Source organism: Nymphaea colorata, chromosome 5 (assembly GCF_008831285.2).
Source record: "Nymphaea colorata isolate Beijing-Zhang1983 chromosome 5, ASM883128v2, whole genome shotgun sequence".
NCBI lineage: Eukaryota > Viridiplantae > Streptophyta > Magnoliopsida > Nymphaeales > Nymphaeaceae > Nymphaea > Nymphaea colorata.
Genome location: NC_045142.1, coordinates 3,014,843 through 3,030,737, shown reverse-complemented (window position 1 = coordinate 3,030,737; position 15,895 = coordinate 3,014,843). Strand labels below are relative to the sequence as shown.

The 15,895-nt window shown below is 36.8% G+C and overlaps 2 protein-coding genes across 3 annotated transcripts; one reads left to right on the top strand and one right to left on the bottom strand.

The window, feature by feature from the left end:
• The first annotated feature begins 670 nt into the window (after positions 1–670).
• On the top strand, positions 671–4,854 carry LOC116254386 (uncharacterized). 2 transcript variants are annotated; one of them, XM_031629764.2, is made up of 3 exons: positions 671–827; positions 935–1,390; positions 4,236–4,854. In XM_031629764.2, exons 2-3 carry the CDS (start codon positions 1,061–1,063, stop codon positions 4,386–4,388), a joined length of 483 nt encoding a protein of 160 aa, XP_031485624.1. In that variant the 5' UTR covers positions 671–827; positions 935–1,060; the 3' UTR covers positions 4,389–4,854. The 2 variants fall into 2 exon arrangements, with proteins under 2 accessions (XP_031485624.1, XP_031485625.1); XM_031629765.2 differs by lacking the exon at positions 4,236–4,854 and adding an exon at positions 1,652–1,821 and having other exon boundaries at positions 767–1,390.
• A 1,924-nt stretch (positions 4,855–6,778) lies between these two features.
• LOC116254382 (nucleolar complex-associated protein 2) lies at positions 6,779–15,610 on the bottom strand. The gene is made up of 13 exons (XM_031629760.2): positions 15,474–15,610; positions 12,785–12,922; positions 12,470–12,524; positions 12,317–12,393; positions 11,334–11,405; positions 10,716–11,234; positions 10,246–10,548; positions 8,495–8,824; positions 8,202–8,408; positions 7,958–8,047; positions 7,771–7,865; positions 7,561–7,680; positions 6,779–7,460 (listed from the first exon to the last, which is right to left on the bottom strand). Exons 2-13 carry the CDS (start codon positions 12,791–12,793, stop codon positions 7,202–7,204), a joined length of 2,136 nt encoding a protein of 711 aa, XP_031485620.1. The 5' UTR covers positions 12,794–12,922; positions 15,474–15,610; the 3' UTR covers positions 6,779–7,201.
• Between the last annotated feature and the right edge of the window lie 285 nt (positions 15,611–15,895).

The window sequence follows — 15,895 nt, the reverse complement described above, 5'->3', positions numbered from 1 at the left end:
AAATAGGTTTGAAGTTTCTCCATTTGCTGGAAATCCGATTGCAAAAGCCAGAAAGAGGGGAGAGGGGGAGATCTTCATCTCCTTCTTCTCCTCTAACTCTTTATCTCAATGCCACAAGGAAAAATAATATCAATAGAAATCAATGAGAAACTATTGTCCGACAAGCTACCCTAAAAGCTATGACGCTACGGTGGTCTCCTCAAACAAGAAATTGAACTTCTCTTTTATGAATTATCAGATCTTTTGGCTTAAGAACCTAAATAATTGAAGAATTCTATTGAATGACCTCAGAAAGAACAACCCCGTTCCTGTCGTAATCCCATCGTCAGTCAGTCATACTTTAATTCCACCACGGCTAAGGTAACTACGGATTTCGTCATCGGCCCAATCTTTTAATAAGCCATGTCGGCATTTCAAATTATATAAAAAGATTGTGCAGTATACAATGTAATCAAAAGGCCGAAATTAGCTGCCTAAAATGTACTTAGTATCTGATAAAATTTTGATATTTTCTCGAGACGAAGATACTCTGGCTGTTTCTCTCACCATCTGACATCATCCTTTGAAATTGAAAACCTTGCGATGAAACGATAATTGGCCTGTTTAGGTAGTGGTAACGTCAACTCTAGAAATTTGATTTTAGCATCAAAACTGGTTTATAGAACTCGTTGTAAGGCTAAAACCAAAGTTTTAGTTTAATTTCAATTGTCACCAAACGGGCTCAATATTTTCAGAAAACGCATACTATTGCGACTTCGACCTTTTACCAAATTCCAAAAATCTTTTTGGTTCTCTGATCGGCGTCGCATTCACCATTCTCCAGCCGTGTGAGTCACTCTCTCTCTCTCTCTTTCTCTCTTTTTCACTTGCTCTGTCTCTCTCCAGTAGTTTCTGTGGCCTGTTTCTGAACTGGGGTTTTCTCCTTGTAACTAAGCCTATGATGTGCCGTTACCTGCAACAAAAGAGGCGGTAGCTTTTTCCCCTACAAAGGAAAAGTCCACACAGAAAGAGAAGATACGAGAAACCCACCTTCGATTTCCACCTTGAGGGTCTCCCAACGATGCCTTTCAGGAGCCTCGAGGAGTTCTGGCCCTTCTACATGAATCAGCATTCCAAGCCCTCCACGAGACGTTGGCACTTCTTTGGCACCCTCACCGCCATCCTCTTTCTTATATCAGCCGTCTTCCTCCGGTGGTGGCTTGTCTTCTTCGCCCCACTCTCTGGCTACGGCCTCGCTTGGTACAGTCACTTCTTCGTGGAGGGCAATATCCCTGCCACCTACGGGCACCCCTTCTGGTCTCTCATCTGTGATTTGAAGATGTTTGTTTTGATGCTCACGGGCCAGATGGATAAAGAGATGAAAAGACTTGGCAAGAGGCCTGTGTTGCAGGTCTTCTGAACTTATTCTTGTGTTTGTGTAATTGTGCTTATTTGGATATCTCTCCGTTCCATGTATTAGATTGTGGATGTATAAGGTTGGATTTGCTTCATCTGAAAAGAAATTCTTGAATATTGTTCCTTTAAATCCCATTTTTGGTGGTTCTTATGTAAGAATTGAAGCGATTATTTGCTAATTGGTCGAATTGGTGGGTTTTTCTTGATGGGTAGTTTTTGATTTGCCAATTGAGGTTCAATTGCTGTTTGTTTTCAGCATGGAAATCCTGACTGGTAATGGAAAGCCTGCTCTGCTTAGCTTACATGCTGGTTTTCTTTTCCTCCACGAGAGCTGTAAGATGGTTTTTCCCCCGATTGATAACGGTACTGATTATAAACATGATGTGTCTTCTGTATATCTATAAATTGATTTGCAGCTTGTAGTTATCTAATTTGCTTCTTGAATACTTGATATTACTTTTTGACTCTTCAGCTCTACTGCCTATGGGTGTTCCTTTGGAGTTCATGAACGAAAGATACTTCAGCATAACTAGACAATTCAGCTGCATTATTTAAGGCTCATATGTGGAAATTGGAAATGTTTGGAAGTGGTGAGAAATGAACTAGCTATGCGTGAGTAGAGCATGTTATCTAGTAATACAATGGAGTACATAAGTATATGTATCTGACATCAAGCAACTGATCATGCCCAACATATGCCCTGAGAACTCTATCATGTCTAACATATGCCCTTAGCAAAAACAGTATCCGATATATAAGTAGGCTTAGTAGGGTGCGAGATCTGTTGTTTAGGCAAGAAAACCTGTGGAAGGATGAGGTTTGTTACCAAATGAAAATTTCACATGGTTAAGTCAGAGAGCGTGAAACTCTAACCATGAATGGTAGGAACATTTGAGTTAGACAAAATGGGCATTGTTGAAAGGTCTCTCCTACATCGAGGGTAGGAGAACTTTCTTACCATTGTTTGCACCATATGGTAGTTAACATGAATGTTGTTTGGGGGGCGAATGAAAAAGTAAGCACTGACTTTTTGGATTCCCCAGCCTCCAACTGCAACCAGATGGGGAATGAACTGTCTTTGAAACTAGTGAGGATGGCAAGGACTGACATGAAGTCAACATCCAATCTGAATGAGACAAATGAAAAGTAAGCACTAACTTTCTGGATTCCCCAGCCTCTTACTGAACCAATTGGGAAGTGAACTGTCTTCCAAACTAGTAGAAAGACAATAACTGATATGAAAGTATACATCCACATCTGTATGAGCAGACTTAAGCAAGGTTCAGATTTTGTTTGGTTTTGGTGCTAAATGGAGCATCAGTTTGTGAATGCTAGGTAATAATTCCATCAAATATAGATAAATGGAAATCCTGGTAGCCCACCTTGTCTTGCCCAATTTTTTGTAATCTCCTATAATCGATAAATTGTGATTAAGCAGTTAAAAACTAGTCAAATTGATCCAGAGCTCTCTTCATAATAATTGAGAGATTTGGAATAATAAATTTAAGTGTTATATATATATATATATATATATATATATATATATATATATATATATATATATATATATATATATATAATATAGGAATTGCATTTCAAAGAAGCGTTAATTTAGATTTCAACTAATTGAATTTGACTGGGTTCAGATGAAAACTTAATGTTTTCATATTCATCTGCTAAATACATCTTGCAGTTGACCAAAGCCATTATGTGACTAGCAAAGATCCTTAGGTATAGGAGTATTTAACGCATGCTTTTAGTCATATGTTAATTATAAAAGGTGAGTAAAAAATTATTATTTGATTTTTTAAGAGTACTATCCAACCTATTGGCAAATTAAAGGAGAAAACATAGCAGGAAGTGATTAAGTCGAGAACAGCAAGTGCCATCTCATGTTGCTGATTAGTTTACGGTTAATCACTCTCCTGAGGAAGCGATTAGCAGTTTATGTTGCAAATCGGCCTTGTCTCATTTTGCCCACTTAACATTCATGATAAGTTGGCTATTCACAGGACTAGTTGCCGAAAGTGGCTAAAACAATGAAAACAGATGTTACACGTTTACATTATGCGTCAGAAATATATGTGAAATATTAATCAATGAGATGTATATGATTGTTTAATACACTTCGTTATTTATAGCATAAACAACATGTCAAGTTCCTGCAGAAAATGTATGATGTTGGGAAGGAATTTCTCTATGTATTTCTTCTTAAGATTTCCCGATTACCATCCTAGCTGAAGTATCTGTTAGTAGACATTCATTTGGTTTGAGGGATTAAGTACCAGAATTACATTAGGTTAAAAAATCAGATGTTAGCACCATATACGTGCATAACCAAGTGGACCTGTTTCTCCTCTGTTTGGCCTATCACAAGATGGCCAGATAGCTAAAGTGTCTTGCTACAATTTTAGTGATGAGGGTTGTATAACTTTCATTTCTGAAAAAACAGGAAATTGAAGTTTGATGCAACTGCCTTCCATTTTTTACATTGTTGATAGTTATTTCAGTCATTCATCTCATGAAGCAGTTTTCATGTAACGGAAAAGGAATCTAGCTAAATCTTATTGAATTGCATAGTCCAACAACTTTCAGTTTGTAAGAAAGAAGGATGGTATGCATGGAATGGTTGATTGTCAAATAAAAGTTCCACAAGAAAAGACGTTCTCATGTGAATTTTAGCCTCTAATGTCGGTCCATGATTAACAGCTTTCTCTGCGGGTTACCAAACACAAGAATTTGTATACTTGATGTTCTGAAGAATGTATTGCTTTCAACCTAATGCATGATCACTTTGATCCAACATTTAGGACGGAAAATCACTCGGTTGTACATTGCAGGTATGTTTGAAAATGTTCAGGTCTATATCTGGAGTTTTCTGGGTATTTAACATTATGTATCAGCCTTCGTCTTGTTTCAGGACTCACTTTTATCCGACAAATCTGTCCATCCTGCCAGCCAAAACCATGGTGATGAAAGCAAATTCAAACTGATGTAATGTTATTTCTGTTCTTACGTGGTTCTGCTGGTTGGGATATTATGAAGTTGCTTGCATTAATTACCTCAATTCGGTAAAATAATGTACGGCAATGATTTCACAACCTTCCAAGTTGACGCAGATGTTGGACCTAAATAAATGGAAATGTTGGATACTTTGGTCTCTCTTTACTCGTTGCTTTAAGTTGAAGAACGTCAAGCGATTAGTGTTTGGAGGCATCGTTTGTAGTAAAGGTCTGCCTAAATCCAGCTTACCTCCTGCCTTCATAAGAAAGAGCCATCTTTACTGCACGAAGCGCAACATGGCATGATCCATCAATGCACTTTATAGAGATGTTCAATATCTTGAAATTATTTCTTGATAATGAGGACCAAGCCCCCAACCATGTCTTATCAGCGCTATACTATGAGAAAGTTCAGGCAAATGAATGACAGGATCGAAGCTTTATATCAAGGTCTGGTCTTGACGTTCTTCAATCAATCTCTTTTTACCCCCGCTGGACACTCATGGTATGCATTTAAATTACAAGGTATTATTTCTATGTTATTTTGTCACCCTCTCTACATGGAATGACGTCATATTGAGATTTTTTATACATTGTTCATGGTCTGTGCAATGGGTTGGTGCAACTACATAAGTGGCCCCCTTTCCCTGTCATGAATGGTAAGGCATGCAAATCAACAGGTGCAAAATCAAGGCCAAAGCTTCATTCTTTCTTCTTTCCCTGCATCTTTTTGATGCTTTGGAATGATACTTTCACTCTCCCTTCATCCCCTAAGGTATAAGACAGCTTTTGATGCTTTGGAATGATACTTTCATTATGTTTCAACTTGCATATTAATGTCTTTCTTTTTGCAATATGAAAAGCTGATGTTACTTAATTCAAAACAAAAACCAACTTCCTTGCAGCTCTTACCCCATCCATTGTGTCAACCCATTGAGGATGCCTCCACCAGGTTCAAAAGGAGTGAATTCGTTTTTTTTAAAAAGTAAATTCCATGCAGCCAACAAAGTTTCAATAGTCCAGTTTCCAGTTTATACTAAAAAAAGCAAAGGAACACTATATTCTAAATTTCTTCTTTGTTTTACTGAAGATCATGTGAATACTACTGAAGAAGGAAAACATTGGCGGTGATATTCCACGGATAGAGAACCAAACAAATTGCAGTTGGAAAAGGAAAGGAAAAAGTGAACCAAAATAGATTTTTTGAGACATTGAGCGCCTTCTAATCCAGAAGAACAAAAGAGGGCGGACCCTGGTAGAAGTATGAGAATAGAAGTATGAGAAGCATAAAACGAACACGTTTATCTCAAGCAATAGTGTCTAAGGCATATAGAAGCTCGTATCTGTCAGGCCAACCTATGCACTGTATTTAACGTATCGTAGAAACGTATGGTAGATGTAGCGTAACATATTGTAAATTAATTTTTTAATTCATAATTTTTTTAAAAAAATAAAAAATAGTGAAAATCGGTAAAATAAAAAAAACAAAAAAGAAATTGACAAATAAAATATTCATAATAACATAATAAACATTCATCACAACTTTAAATTTTAATAAAGTGTTTTAAATTACATTATAAGTTTACAACAAATAATATATTATAATCATCATCTATCAAGGTCCCATCATCCCCACGAGCCATGAGTAAACCTTATCTCTTGATCTACAAGAGAGTTCTCCTCTAAATTGACGATTTATCACATAAATATGTGATTTTTGTCAAAAAAACCTAGTAAAACTTTTTCCTCTCACAACTTTTAAACATGTTTAAATGGAGGGAAAGAGGTTTTTTCATAAAAAAACTACAAAAAATCATTTTTATCCCTATATCATACAATACATGAGTATATACATGGGTATATCGAGCGTATTGTACGCATAATACAGCCAATACGCCTCCTAACACAGCACATCACGTATCGTATGTGTATCTTATAGGTTTTGTAAACTTATAGGTTTTGTAAACTTATACGATACTTATTGCACGATACTGATAACACCAGTCTCAAGTACTAACCCAATAAATGAATTTGTTTACACCAGATCGTCTAAATGTTACAACCTTCGTTCCTTCCCATTTTCATCAACCTCTAAAGCTCCAAACTCCAGCATTAGACATGACATAAACAATAACCTTTTCCACTCCGAGGATAAGAATATACTCTCTCCAAATACAAACAAGGTAACAAGTTTGAAAGCATGACCAATTATCTACTAGCTGGGCTCCTTCACATGTGTACTAATAAAGCTTTCAGACTAGCATTGAACAAGACAACTGACACCGAATAATTTTCTGCATTACATGGATAAGAATATGCTCTCTCCACACGTAAACAAGGTAGCTAACATGCAAAAGAGAAAAATAAAAAGAGGCTCTCTCTCCATAAACAAGCATACCCTGTAAAAATTATGCTGCTCTTTCGTGTCAAAATAGAATGCGAGAGAAGGAACATAAAATGGAAGCCACTTGCAGCCACTTGCAAAATCGGCTGCCAATTCGAACCTAGGAACAGACACCATGCTACTTATCCGTTCAGAATTAATCAGCAGAGGGAAAAAAAAAAGAGAAGGCCTCAGACAATTTGATGAAGCAGCTTAGCTGGATACTTCCACTTGATTGGCTGTACCAACATTCTGGAACTGACTCATGATGGACTGCAGATGGACTAACACTTGTCACCATCATCGAGCACTTATGCTGAAGCTGTAGTTGACAAAAAATTTCCAGATAATCTTTTTACGGTCCTCAAGTCTCAAAACCCAGAAGCCAAGCTTCTTTCCATCCTTGAGCTACATTAGTGCATCATTTTAGAGATGCTCTCTTGTTTTTGTTCTTGGGAGGTCTTTTGGCTCTTTTCATCTTCTTAGTGTCCTTTGATGTTTTCTGCCGTGACTTTTGAGCCACAGTAGGGCTACCAAAGTGACCTTCGAGGACAGGGGAGCTTGAACGCTCATCTTCATCAGAGCTAAGCTCTAGTTCTGTCACCACATCCTCATCCATGACAGGTTCCTGATCTTCCAATTTCCGTTTCTTTGTGTGTTTCTTGGATTTTAAACTCTTCCTGGGGAATGGGGGAGAATATTCCAAGATGCATATATTTTGAATTAGATCACAGGATTAACCTGAAAGAAAATGATGAGAATTTTGTCAGGGTAACATACTTGGCATCGCTCCCTGGCAACCAGTTGGAACTAAAGACTGCATTGCCATGTTCTGCATCCTCGCCTTCAATATCAGGTATTTCTTTGGTGAATCTAGACACCTTCTCTCCAACTAAAACACTGGAAATAGATGAGAATTTCAGGTTACTGAGCATTGTGAAAACAAAAATGAAGCACAAAATGATGAAAAGAACTAATGGATTTACTAACCTAGATTCATCCATTGAAGCCTTCCTCTGGCGTGCTCTAAGGTGCAAATTTTCCATGTATAAGGATAGGGGACTCAGTTTCGCTTTTTTCTCAACCTAGTGAAAGAAGAGGTTTAAGTTTACAGTGCTATTTAATCATAAATGAAAAGAAAAAAATGAAAAGAAGACGAAGAACAATTTATACAGACCTCAAGAAATGATGCTATCTCAGCCTGGTCATTTGGTGAAAATGCAATAGTCGTTCGCATCTTATTCGTAAACTCAACATTGGCCTCCACCTATTTGATTAACATAAATAAAATAATTAAAGCTCTGGCTTTCACAAATAATTCATTTCAAAGACATGCTCTTTGTTACTCACTGAGTAAGAAGAGCTGCAGGTGGATAATAACAATTTATTGTACAAACATGACTGGTCAGGAACAGGCATACCTGCTGTACCAATTGCTTTGCTTCCCTCCTGAACCTTTCTATTGTGGTGGTTTTGCAGAAGCTTCTCAAACGTGTCAGTGGTACAAATGCCAATTCATAAAAGAAGACAGAGTAGCTCCACTGTTCTAAATGTTCACCAATCTGTTCAATTACAGAAAACACACATTCCTCCTGAAATGCACGTGTTCTTAATGTCTGCTTACTTACCTGTAACAAATGAAAACAACAAACTCATCAAACTGAAATTTCCCAACTTCTTTCCTTATGATTCAAAGTCTTTGCATCAACTCTACCTTCAATGTAGAACGAAAGTTTACTGCCTTGCCAACCCCTCCAGTGGCTGACTTTTTCAACTCCTTAAACTCCAACATATCTGCAAGCAGGGAACCGATGGGAATGAAGGTACCAGTAGATACAGCAATTTGATTGAGCATTCTAGTGCACTTCAATCTAAGAGGAAAGTATCTCGCAGTTGGAACCAACTGAGCGGCCCCACATATTATCTGAGTCAATGGGTATGCTAGGAGACGAAAGTCAGGGTCCTCTTTATAAGTACAAACAACTCTAGTCCACAGTTGAAGGCAATTCAAATACTTCCACTCGTAAACCTTTCTATATGCATCCTGCACATCAAGGTCTTGACATGAGTTTTACCAGACAATTCAGTATTCCCACAAATAGATGTAAAATGTGAGCTTATGGTAAAAATGCCATTTACAGAAGCACAAAAACTTCCATCATAATCAGTCACAAATCACATATCTGCTTTTCTTGGCCATGAAGGAAACTTAATTGCAAAGGAAAATTCCAGGGAGGGAAAAGGAAAAGGTGTTCGTTTAAAAGACATATATAACTAAATGTAGCATTATAAAAAAACAAACAAAAATCAAATGAAGATACCACATTGGCTTCAACAAGTGGACCACTAATTAAGAGTTTACCCTAGTGTCACAAAAAACAGTTATCTTTGAAAAAAACGCGTGGAAATGAATCTGCCAAAAAAAAGCATTTCTTTCAAAAAAAAGGTAAAAATGAAAAAAAAGTGTAAAAGATGTATTTAAAACGCGATTTTTTTGCATTTTTTAAAAGTCAGATTTCTTTTTCAGGTGGTGGCATCAATTGTAATTTTAAAAATTTTAAATGGTAGATTTGTAAAAAACGACTAAAACGTAAGACATTCAAAACATTTCACCAACAGAGGGGAAAACAACTCGACGGCTATGTACATTTTCCGGCACTCAGCAAATCTCCAGCTGTCTGTCCTTGCACAGGTAGGATTTGCTTTGGTTTTTTCAGTAGATTTGCAGATTTGCCTTGGATTTTTTGAGGTAAGCAGTACTGAAAAAGACAGGACATGTAGTTTTCTAGTTTCTGATTTTTTAACCGTTTCCTTCAGTGTTTTTCAAGCTCGCCGTATTATACCCGAGAAAAACCTCGCCACTTAAAACGCCAAAACATTATTTGTGAGTCTGTGACTATACTTTACCCTCTTGGAAGTTCAAGGAAATTGAAAATATAGTAATATATTTGACAAACATGATGTAGCCAACTACGTGCCTAGTGCCTACTGAAATTTGACCATGTGAAATTGTAGGAACTCCCTTTTCCACGTGTCGGTGAATGGGTTTCTAGATCCTAAATACTTACCTTCAACCATCTAAAAGTGGCATGCAATTACAGCAGATGCTTACAACTATTACCTTGCTGTATACCACTTAACACAAAACATTCTTGCTCTGGTCTACTGTGACATGTTCCTTCAAGGATGAATCACATATTTCCCAACATTGTCAAGAAATTTCCTACATGAAAGAAATTGTCTACAAGCCTAAATGAGAAAATATTTCCTACATTTATAATGTACTTATAGGTTATACTGATACAGTACCTATATAGGTAACCTCATGACAATGAGATAAACCCAAGGCCAAAATCTTAGCATCTGAAAGAAACCCAAGACCAAACTCAATAGATCTCTAATGCCAAACCCAACAGCTAATGTTTTTCCATTGGCAACATAATACATATGACAAGAAGAAAATACCTTGGTTTGAACAGTGATTGCATCTCGTAATATCATTCCAAGTTGGCGGATAAAAACAAAAGCATGTTGATATGCACTTGGTAGGTCCACGCCATATAGTTCAATGATGCAACTTCCCAGAAATTCAATGTGTTGTAACTTGGACGGCGTCACAAACTGGCAGTTCACAACATAAGCCTTATAGATGCCTTTCAGACACGGGTCTATACAATCAGACCCAAGTCGAATACAGCAGTCCCTCATAAGCAGAAAAGAAACAACAGGAAGAGCACCTTTTCCAGTACCCCAGAAGTGCAGAGAAACCTGTATCGTCCAAATTAATCAAATGAAGATTCAACAATACATTTTACTTGCTCTCTGCAGCAGATAATCAAAATGCAAGACATGGACATTTACAGTCTATGCATAAGAGAAATATATATCTAATATTTCATCATTGACAACAAAATCAACAGGTCATCTGCTCACACCTTGATATATCTTCTTAAAAGACTAGGAAATGCAGCCAAAAATACTGCTGAAGATCTGAGTCGTTGTAAAGTAAATGAGATCATCTCAGTATCCGTCATTTGTTGTAGTACATGAAGAGTGTTTCCAAGGTAGGATTTCACAAGATAACCATGATCCTTCCATGCTTTGGTAGTCATCAGTTCTATTATAGTCTCTTTCTTTCCACCAGTTTCAGGAAGCTTTAGGAAGGTACGAAATATTCCATCAATCTTATTAAGAACAAACACCATTATTTTGTTAAACACACTGCTGGTCATGACACTGAACTTTCGAGAAGATTCATTTTTGTTATCATCACCATAATGACAAGCAGTATGGTAAGCCCGCATGATTGAACGAATTGCACCTACGCTACCATTCTCCGAGATATTTTTGCACCAGGAATCAATCATCACAGTTGTGAGAACCTTCCCCGACTTCTGTGTGCTCTCCGTGGGTAAAAAAGGCTCTAACTCAACCTCATCAACATCAGTATCTTCCTGAAAATGTCAAAATGCATAACCATGTTCTTCATTAGTTCATTTGCAATGATGGAAAACATAATATGTGTTATAAAAAGATACAATATTTACACTTACAGAAGGTTCTTCATCTTCAAACTCTAGAAGCTCCTTGTCATGATCTTCAAGAAACTTGTAAAACTCTGGGTCCTGAGTGGAAGTACAAGGAACATTGCAATATCAGTGATCAACAGTAGTCTTAACATGAATTTCTTAGCTTCAGAAAAATGCTTAATTGCAAACATTGACAGTATATCTTTGTGTCCACTTAGTCCCATGTTGAGAATTCAAATGAAGCTATCAACCAAATGAAAAACAATCTACAATTTGAGGGATATTATTAACTTCAACACGTGAAACTGCTCTAGAGCACGCACATAGAGTATTAGAAGCATAAACACAAATCATTTCCATCTGAGGGCCACTTTTAGAAAATAAAAATCTTAGATCTGTCCACAAATTTGACATATGGTTCTTCAGCTCCCAAACTAATAAAACCTGGTTGTCATCAAAGGGAAAGAAAGTCCATTTCACTACAAGAAAAGTAATTACAATCAATATTTTCTAAAGAAAAATATAAACTAAGTTAAACCATAAATAAGAAAAAACTCAAACCCAATCGACAATAGAATGTGAATTTGGATCAAACATTATATTTCAACTCATCAACCTGGCTCTGGGTAATGAAGAAAGGAAATTGTGGATTGGACTTGATGATTGATCAAACTCAAACTGGTATAATAACTAATGTCCTTACAAAAGAAATAAGATGCAACATTGCTTCTGTTTCAATTTTACGTCATAATAGAACCAGTAATACAACATGATTACTGTACACATGCTCCAAAGCACAATATTTCTCTTAAGCAACTGAAATTAAGAATTCTTTATTGGAACTGAAATTAAGAGTTCTGAACAACTGACCATTTTGCATTTTGGATATAGATTTCCTCTTTCACTACTTCAGAACGTACGGGGTGTACATTATGTTTTTATCTCTGAACTCTTAAGTAACAATTCTGATGAAACTTAAGCAAAGTATGAAAAACTGCTTTCTCTACCTTCTCTTTCAGTCGTTGTAGTTGATGCTTGTGTTCTTCTACTTCACCCCGAAACTTAGGTGTAGAATGACTTTTATCTGTACGAAACAAAACACCTTGTCATGAAATATTAATAACAACTAAAAATTTTGTCATCAGAAGCATTTGACAAACCTGACTTGACCACACCTGATACACCTGTTTCATGGTCAACTATGTCGTTTTCATCCTAATGATACACCAGACAAGAAAGCAAAAAAGTCAGCAGAAGAATAGATCTCCAGATCAAAGTAAGAATATGAGTATATGCAAGCAAAAATAAATTAGTGTTGTTTGTGGATGTTCTCGTGCATGAAATGCAAGCAAATCCACATCAAGCATCGTCTTAGGATCAACTAGAAAACACAAAAAAATAAATGACACAACAATATGGGTAAAGGACATGTTTTGCATTTATGCATTATGGTGAAGTCCCAGTTCAACTTGTACCATCTTCATAAAAGGGCTCCTGCACACTTAGTGGCTTCAGAATTTGGGAAGAGTTGCAGAAAATCAATTATCAACTTAGGCTGCTCACTGAACTCAAACTTTGAACTTTAAACTGCAATAAATAATTCTTCAATTCTCCTGTAATGACATGAAAAGAGTTTTAGCATCAGCTGACAAGCAACAAGTGTTTCAATAAAGGGATGCTATGAAAGGAACCAAAAGAGCAATCAACTCAGTATATCAATCATCTTTGATAACATCTTTTATGACGACTTCTATGAAGCAAATATAAATACGAAAATTTGCAAACTATAAGTTATGCTTTTTATATATTCTGCTCTCTCCAAGCAAATATGGTCAATAATATCCATTTTTCCAATAAATGAATTATGCACGCATTCAGACATGGCATAAATGTGCCAGAGAAGTCCGGACCTCATTGAAATTATTCAAATACAAAACCAAACAGAATTTCAATATTAATTTCTTTAAGCAAATAACAAAACGTTAACAGAAATAATAATAAAAACCCCATAAACTTGAAGCTTTGTTGGTGTAGCCCATAATCCCAAATACAAGCAGGGTATCTCACTGAATCCATACAACAAATGCATTAACTGAAACCTATTTCAAGATACAAAAGGCCCAACCTCAGTTCAGCTTTGAAAACCAGATCCCTTCCTTTTCCTGTGTATATTGCTTTGGGCACTGCCGAGTATCAAATAAGAAAGGAAATTAGGCTTACATGAAGAGAGGAAGAAGAACTGACAATGATGAACATGGCAGCCCTGGTCCAGGGCCCGTGCTGCCCCTTCCCTCCTTATACTCAGAATGTTGACATCCAACAAACTCTGTGGCAAGCCAAGTAGGTGAGAGAGATCTTGGTGGAGCAAGAGAGAGATGGTAGCATGGGGGTGAGGGAGCAGAACTTTAATTCAGAGAGAGAGAGAGAGAGAGAGAGAGAGAGAGAGAGATTGTCTACATTCTTGGAAAACGTACTTTTAGTTTTAAGTTTTATGACTTTATCTAAGGGAAGGTTTGATGGTTTGGAAAAAGCTTTTTCTGGAAAACTTTTCTAGGAGAAGTTTCCTGGTTCAGAATGGGGACAAAAAATTTCCTCAGTTTCTTTTTTTTTTTTACTTGTTGAAAGGAATGGTAAATTATACCTGAATTTTTTCTCAAGTATTCGATGAAAGAAGATAAATATACTGGAACTGAAAAAGTCAGCTTTGAGCTTGGACTAGAGTTTAGAAGTTAATCATTTTGCTATTCCCATCATGACAGTACTGGAACTGAAAAAGTCAGCTTTGAGCTTGGACTAGAGTTTAGAAGTTAATCATTTTGCTATTCCCATCATGACAGCCAAGCTCCAATAGACACTCCAATTTCCAACTATATCCAACATACCATCTGAATCAAATACTAGCAATCTCCTAGTCGCTAAGCACATCTCTAAAAATTACTGCTTGCTAATTAAAGCAAAAAATATACGCATCAAGTTTCTCATAAAATGGAGCATTCGGCCCTGAATTTTTTTAAAAAATGTAACAGGTTGGGCCTTTTGTATGTTGAAATAGGCTTCAGTTAATGCGTTTGTGTGTGGAAAGAGTCACAAATAACATCTCAGAGTTATAAACGGCGAGGTTATTCCCAGGTATAATACTTTGAGCATGAAAAAAAAGGGAAAAAAAACAGTACATTTTTTTAAATTTTAAAAAACTAAAAATGGGGAAAAAATTAAATAACTGGTAAACTAATAACACAAACATCAAAAGATAAGTAGATTTGAAACAAATAAAAATAGAAAATGAAAAAAAAACTGTTTGGCATTAAAAAAACTGACAAAAGTGAAAAAAACGTGTTAAAAAAGGGTTAAAAACGTTTTTTTTCGTTTTTAACGTTTTCTTAAAAAAATACTGTTTTTTACAGTTTTAAACGGCCGTATAATTTATCGCTTTTTTTTCAAGTTTTTTTCAAAAAAAAAAAAAAGCCTTTTCTGTGACTACCGTGGATTCAGTGAGATACCCTGCTTGTATTTGGGATCGTGGACTACACCAAAACTGCAGATATAAGATTTCAATGAGCAACATGAAATTGCTGCTCCTTGCTAACAAAGGGGCCAGAGTTAATTTGTTTTCTAACAGTAATATTTCAATCAACTCACGAGATCTTGAACATGCATGATTCTTATCACCATCATAAACAGAGTATAACTACCGATCACAAATGAGCATAAATTATAAACTATCAAAGGCGGACATGCTGTGTTTGACCATCAAAGGGGAATCAAAGCGTGAAGAATGTGTCCACGAGACAGTTTCACCTCTACCGATTGCAGGTGCTAAAAAAATGCACGAGTAATATAACGATCAATCACAACACATGAAGATTTCAAGCTCTAAAACAATGCATGAGTAATATAACTACCAATCACAACACATGAAGACTGCAGGCGCGGAAACCCTTATTCACTATCCTCTGATTCAAAATATAACGATTCCTCGATTTTCCCCAAATACAACACGTCATAGCAAAACCCTCATTCAAAATACAACGATTCCTATGTCGACCTGAAACCCTCCTTCGAAATAGGATTCCTGCACTAAGACTGAGCAAGAGCGAGAGTTGGCGGTGACCACCTCGGCTTGCTTCAGATATGAACGTCGGGAGAGAGAAAGAGCGGGCTTACCTGGTCAAAGACTGAGAAAGGGAAATGGCGGTGAGCACCATGAAAGGCTGCTGAGCACCGTCGAAGACTCGAAGGAAGGCTGCGGAAGGAGGAGGAGCGGCTGCCCCCCTTCTCGTTGGCGAGGCGAGTTTCTAAATAAGCACGTGTCCGTGAGAAGCCTTTCCGAGGGTGGGCATCGGGCCGGCCCGGGCCCAGCCCGATAGCCCGGGTCTCGGCCCGGGCCCGGCCCGTTTAAAAATAAAAAATATTTTTTAATCATAAAATAGTTTTTTTTAAATATAAAATATATTTATTAATAATAAATATATATTATTAAAAAATAAAAAAAAATATTTTTTAAACTTAAACGAACACCGAACAGAGCTGGGCCGACCCGACACCCACCGTTACTTGGTTTAAAGAGACAATTGAACCGAGTCGGA

Bases quoted from the DNA above. Each gene is read 5' to 3' on its own strand.
- LOC116254386 (XM_031629764.2), top strand. From the start codon at position 1,061: ATGCCTTTCAGGAGCCTCGAGGAGTTCTGGCCCTTCTACATGAATCAG. The intron at 1,391-4,235 runs GTCTTCTGAACT...TGTACATTGCAG, and splicing joins GCAAGAGGCCTGTGTTGCAG to GTATGTTTGAAAATGTTCAG.
- LOC116254382 (XM_031629760.2), bottom strand. The intron at 11,406-12,316 runs GTAGAGAAAGCA...ACTTCCACTCAG, and splicing joins TACAACGACTGAAAGAGAAG to GACCCAGAGTTTTACAAGTT. The intron at 8,048-8,201 runs GTATGCCTGTTC...TTAATCAAATAG, and splicing joins CAAAGCAATTGGTACAGCAG to GTGGAGGCCAATGTTGAGTT.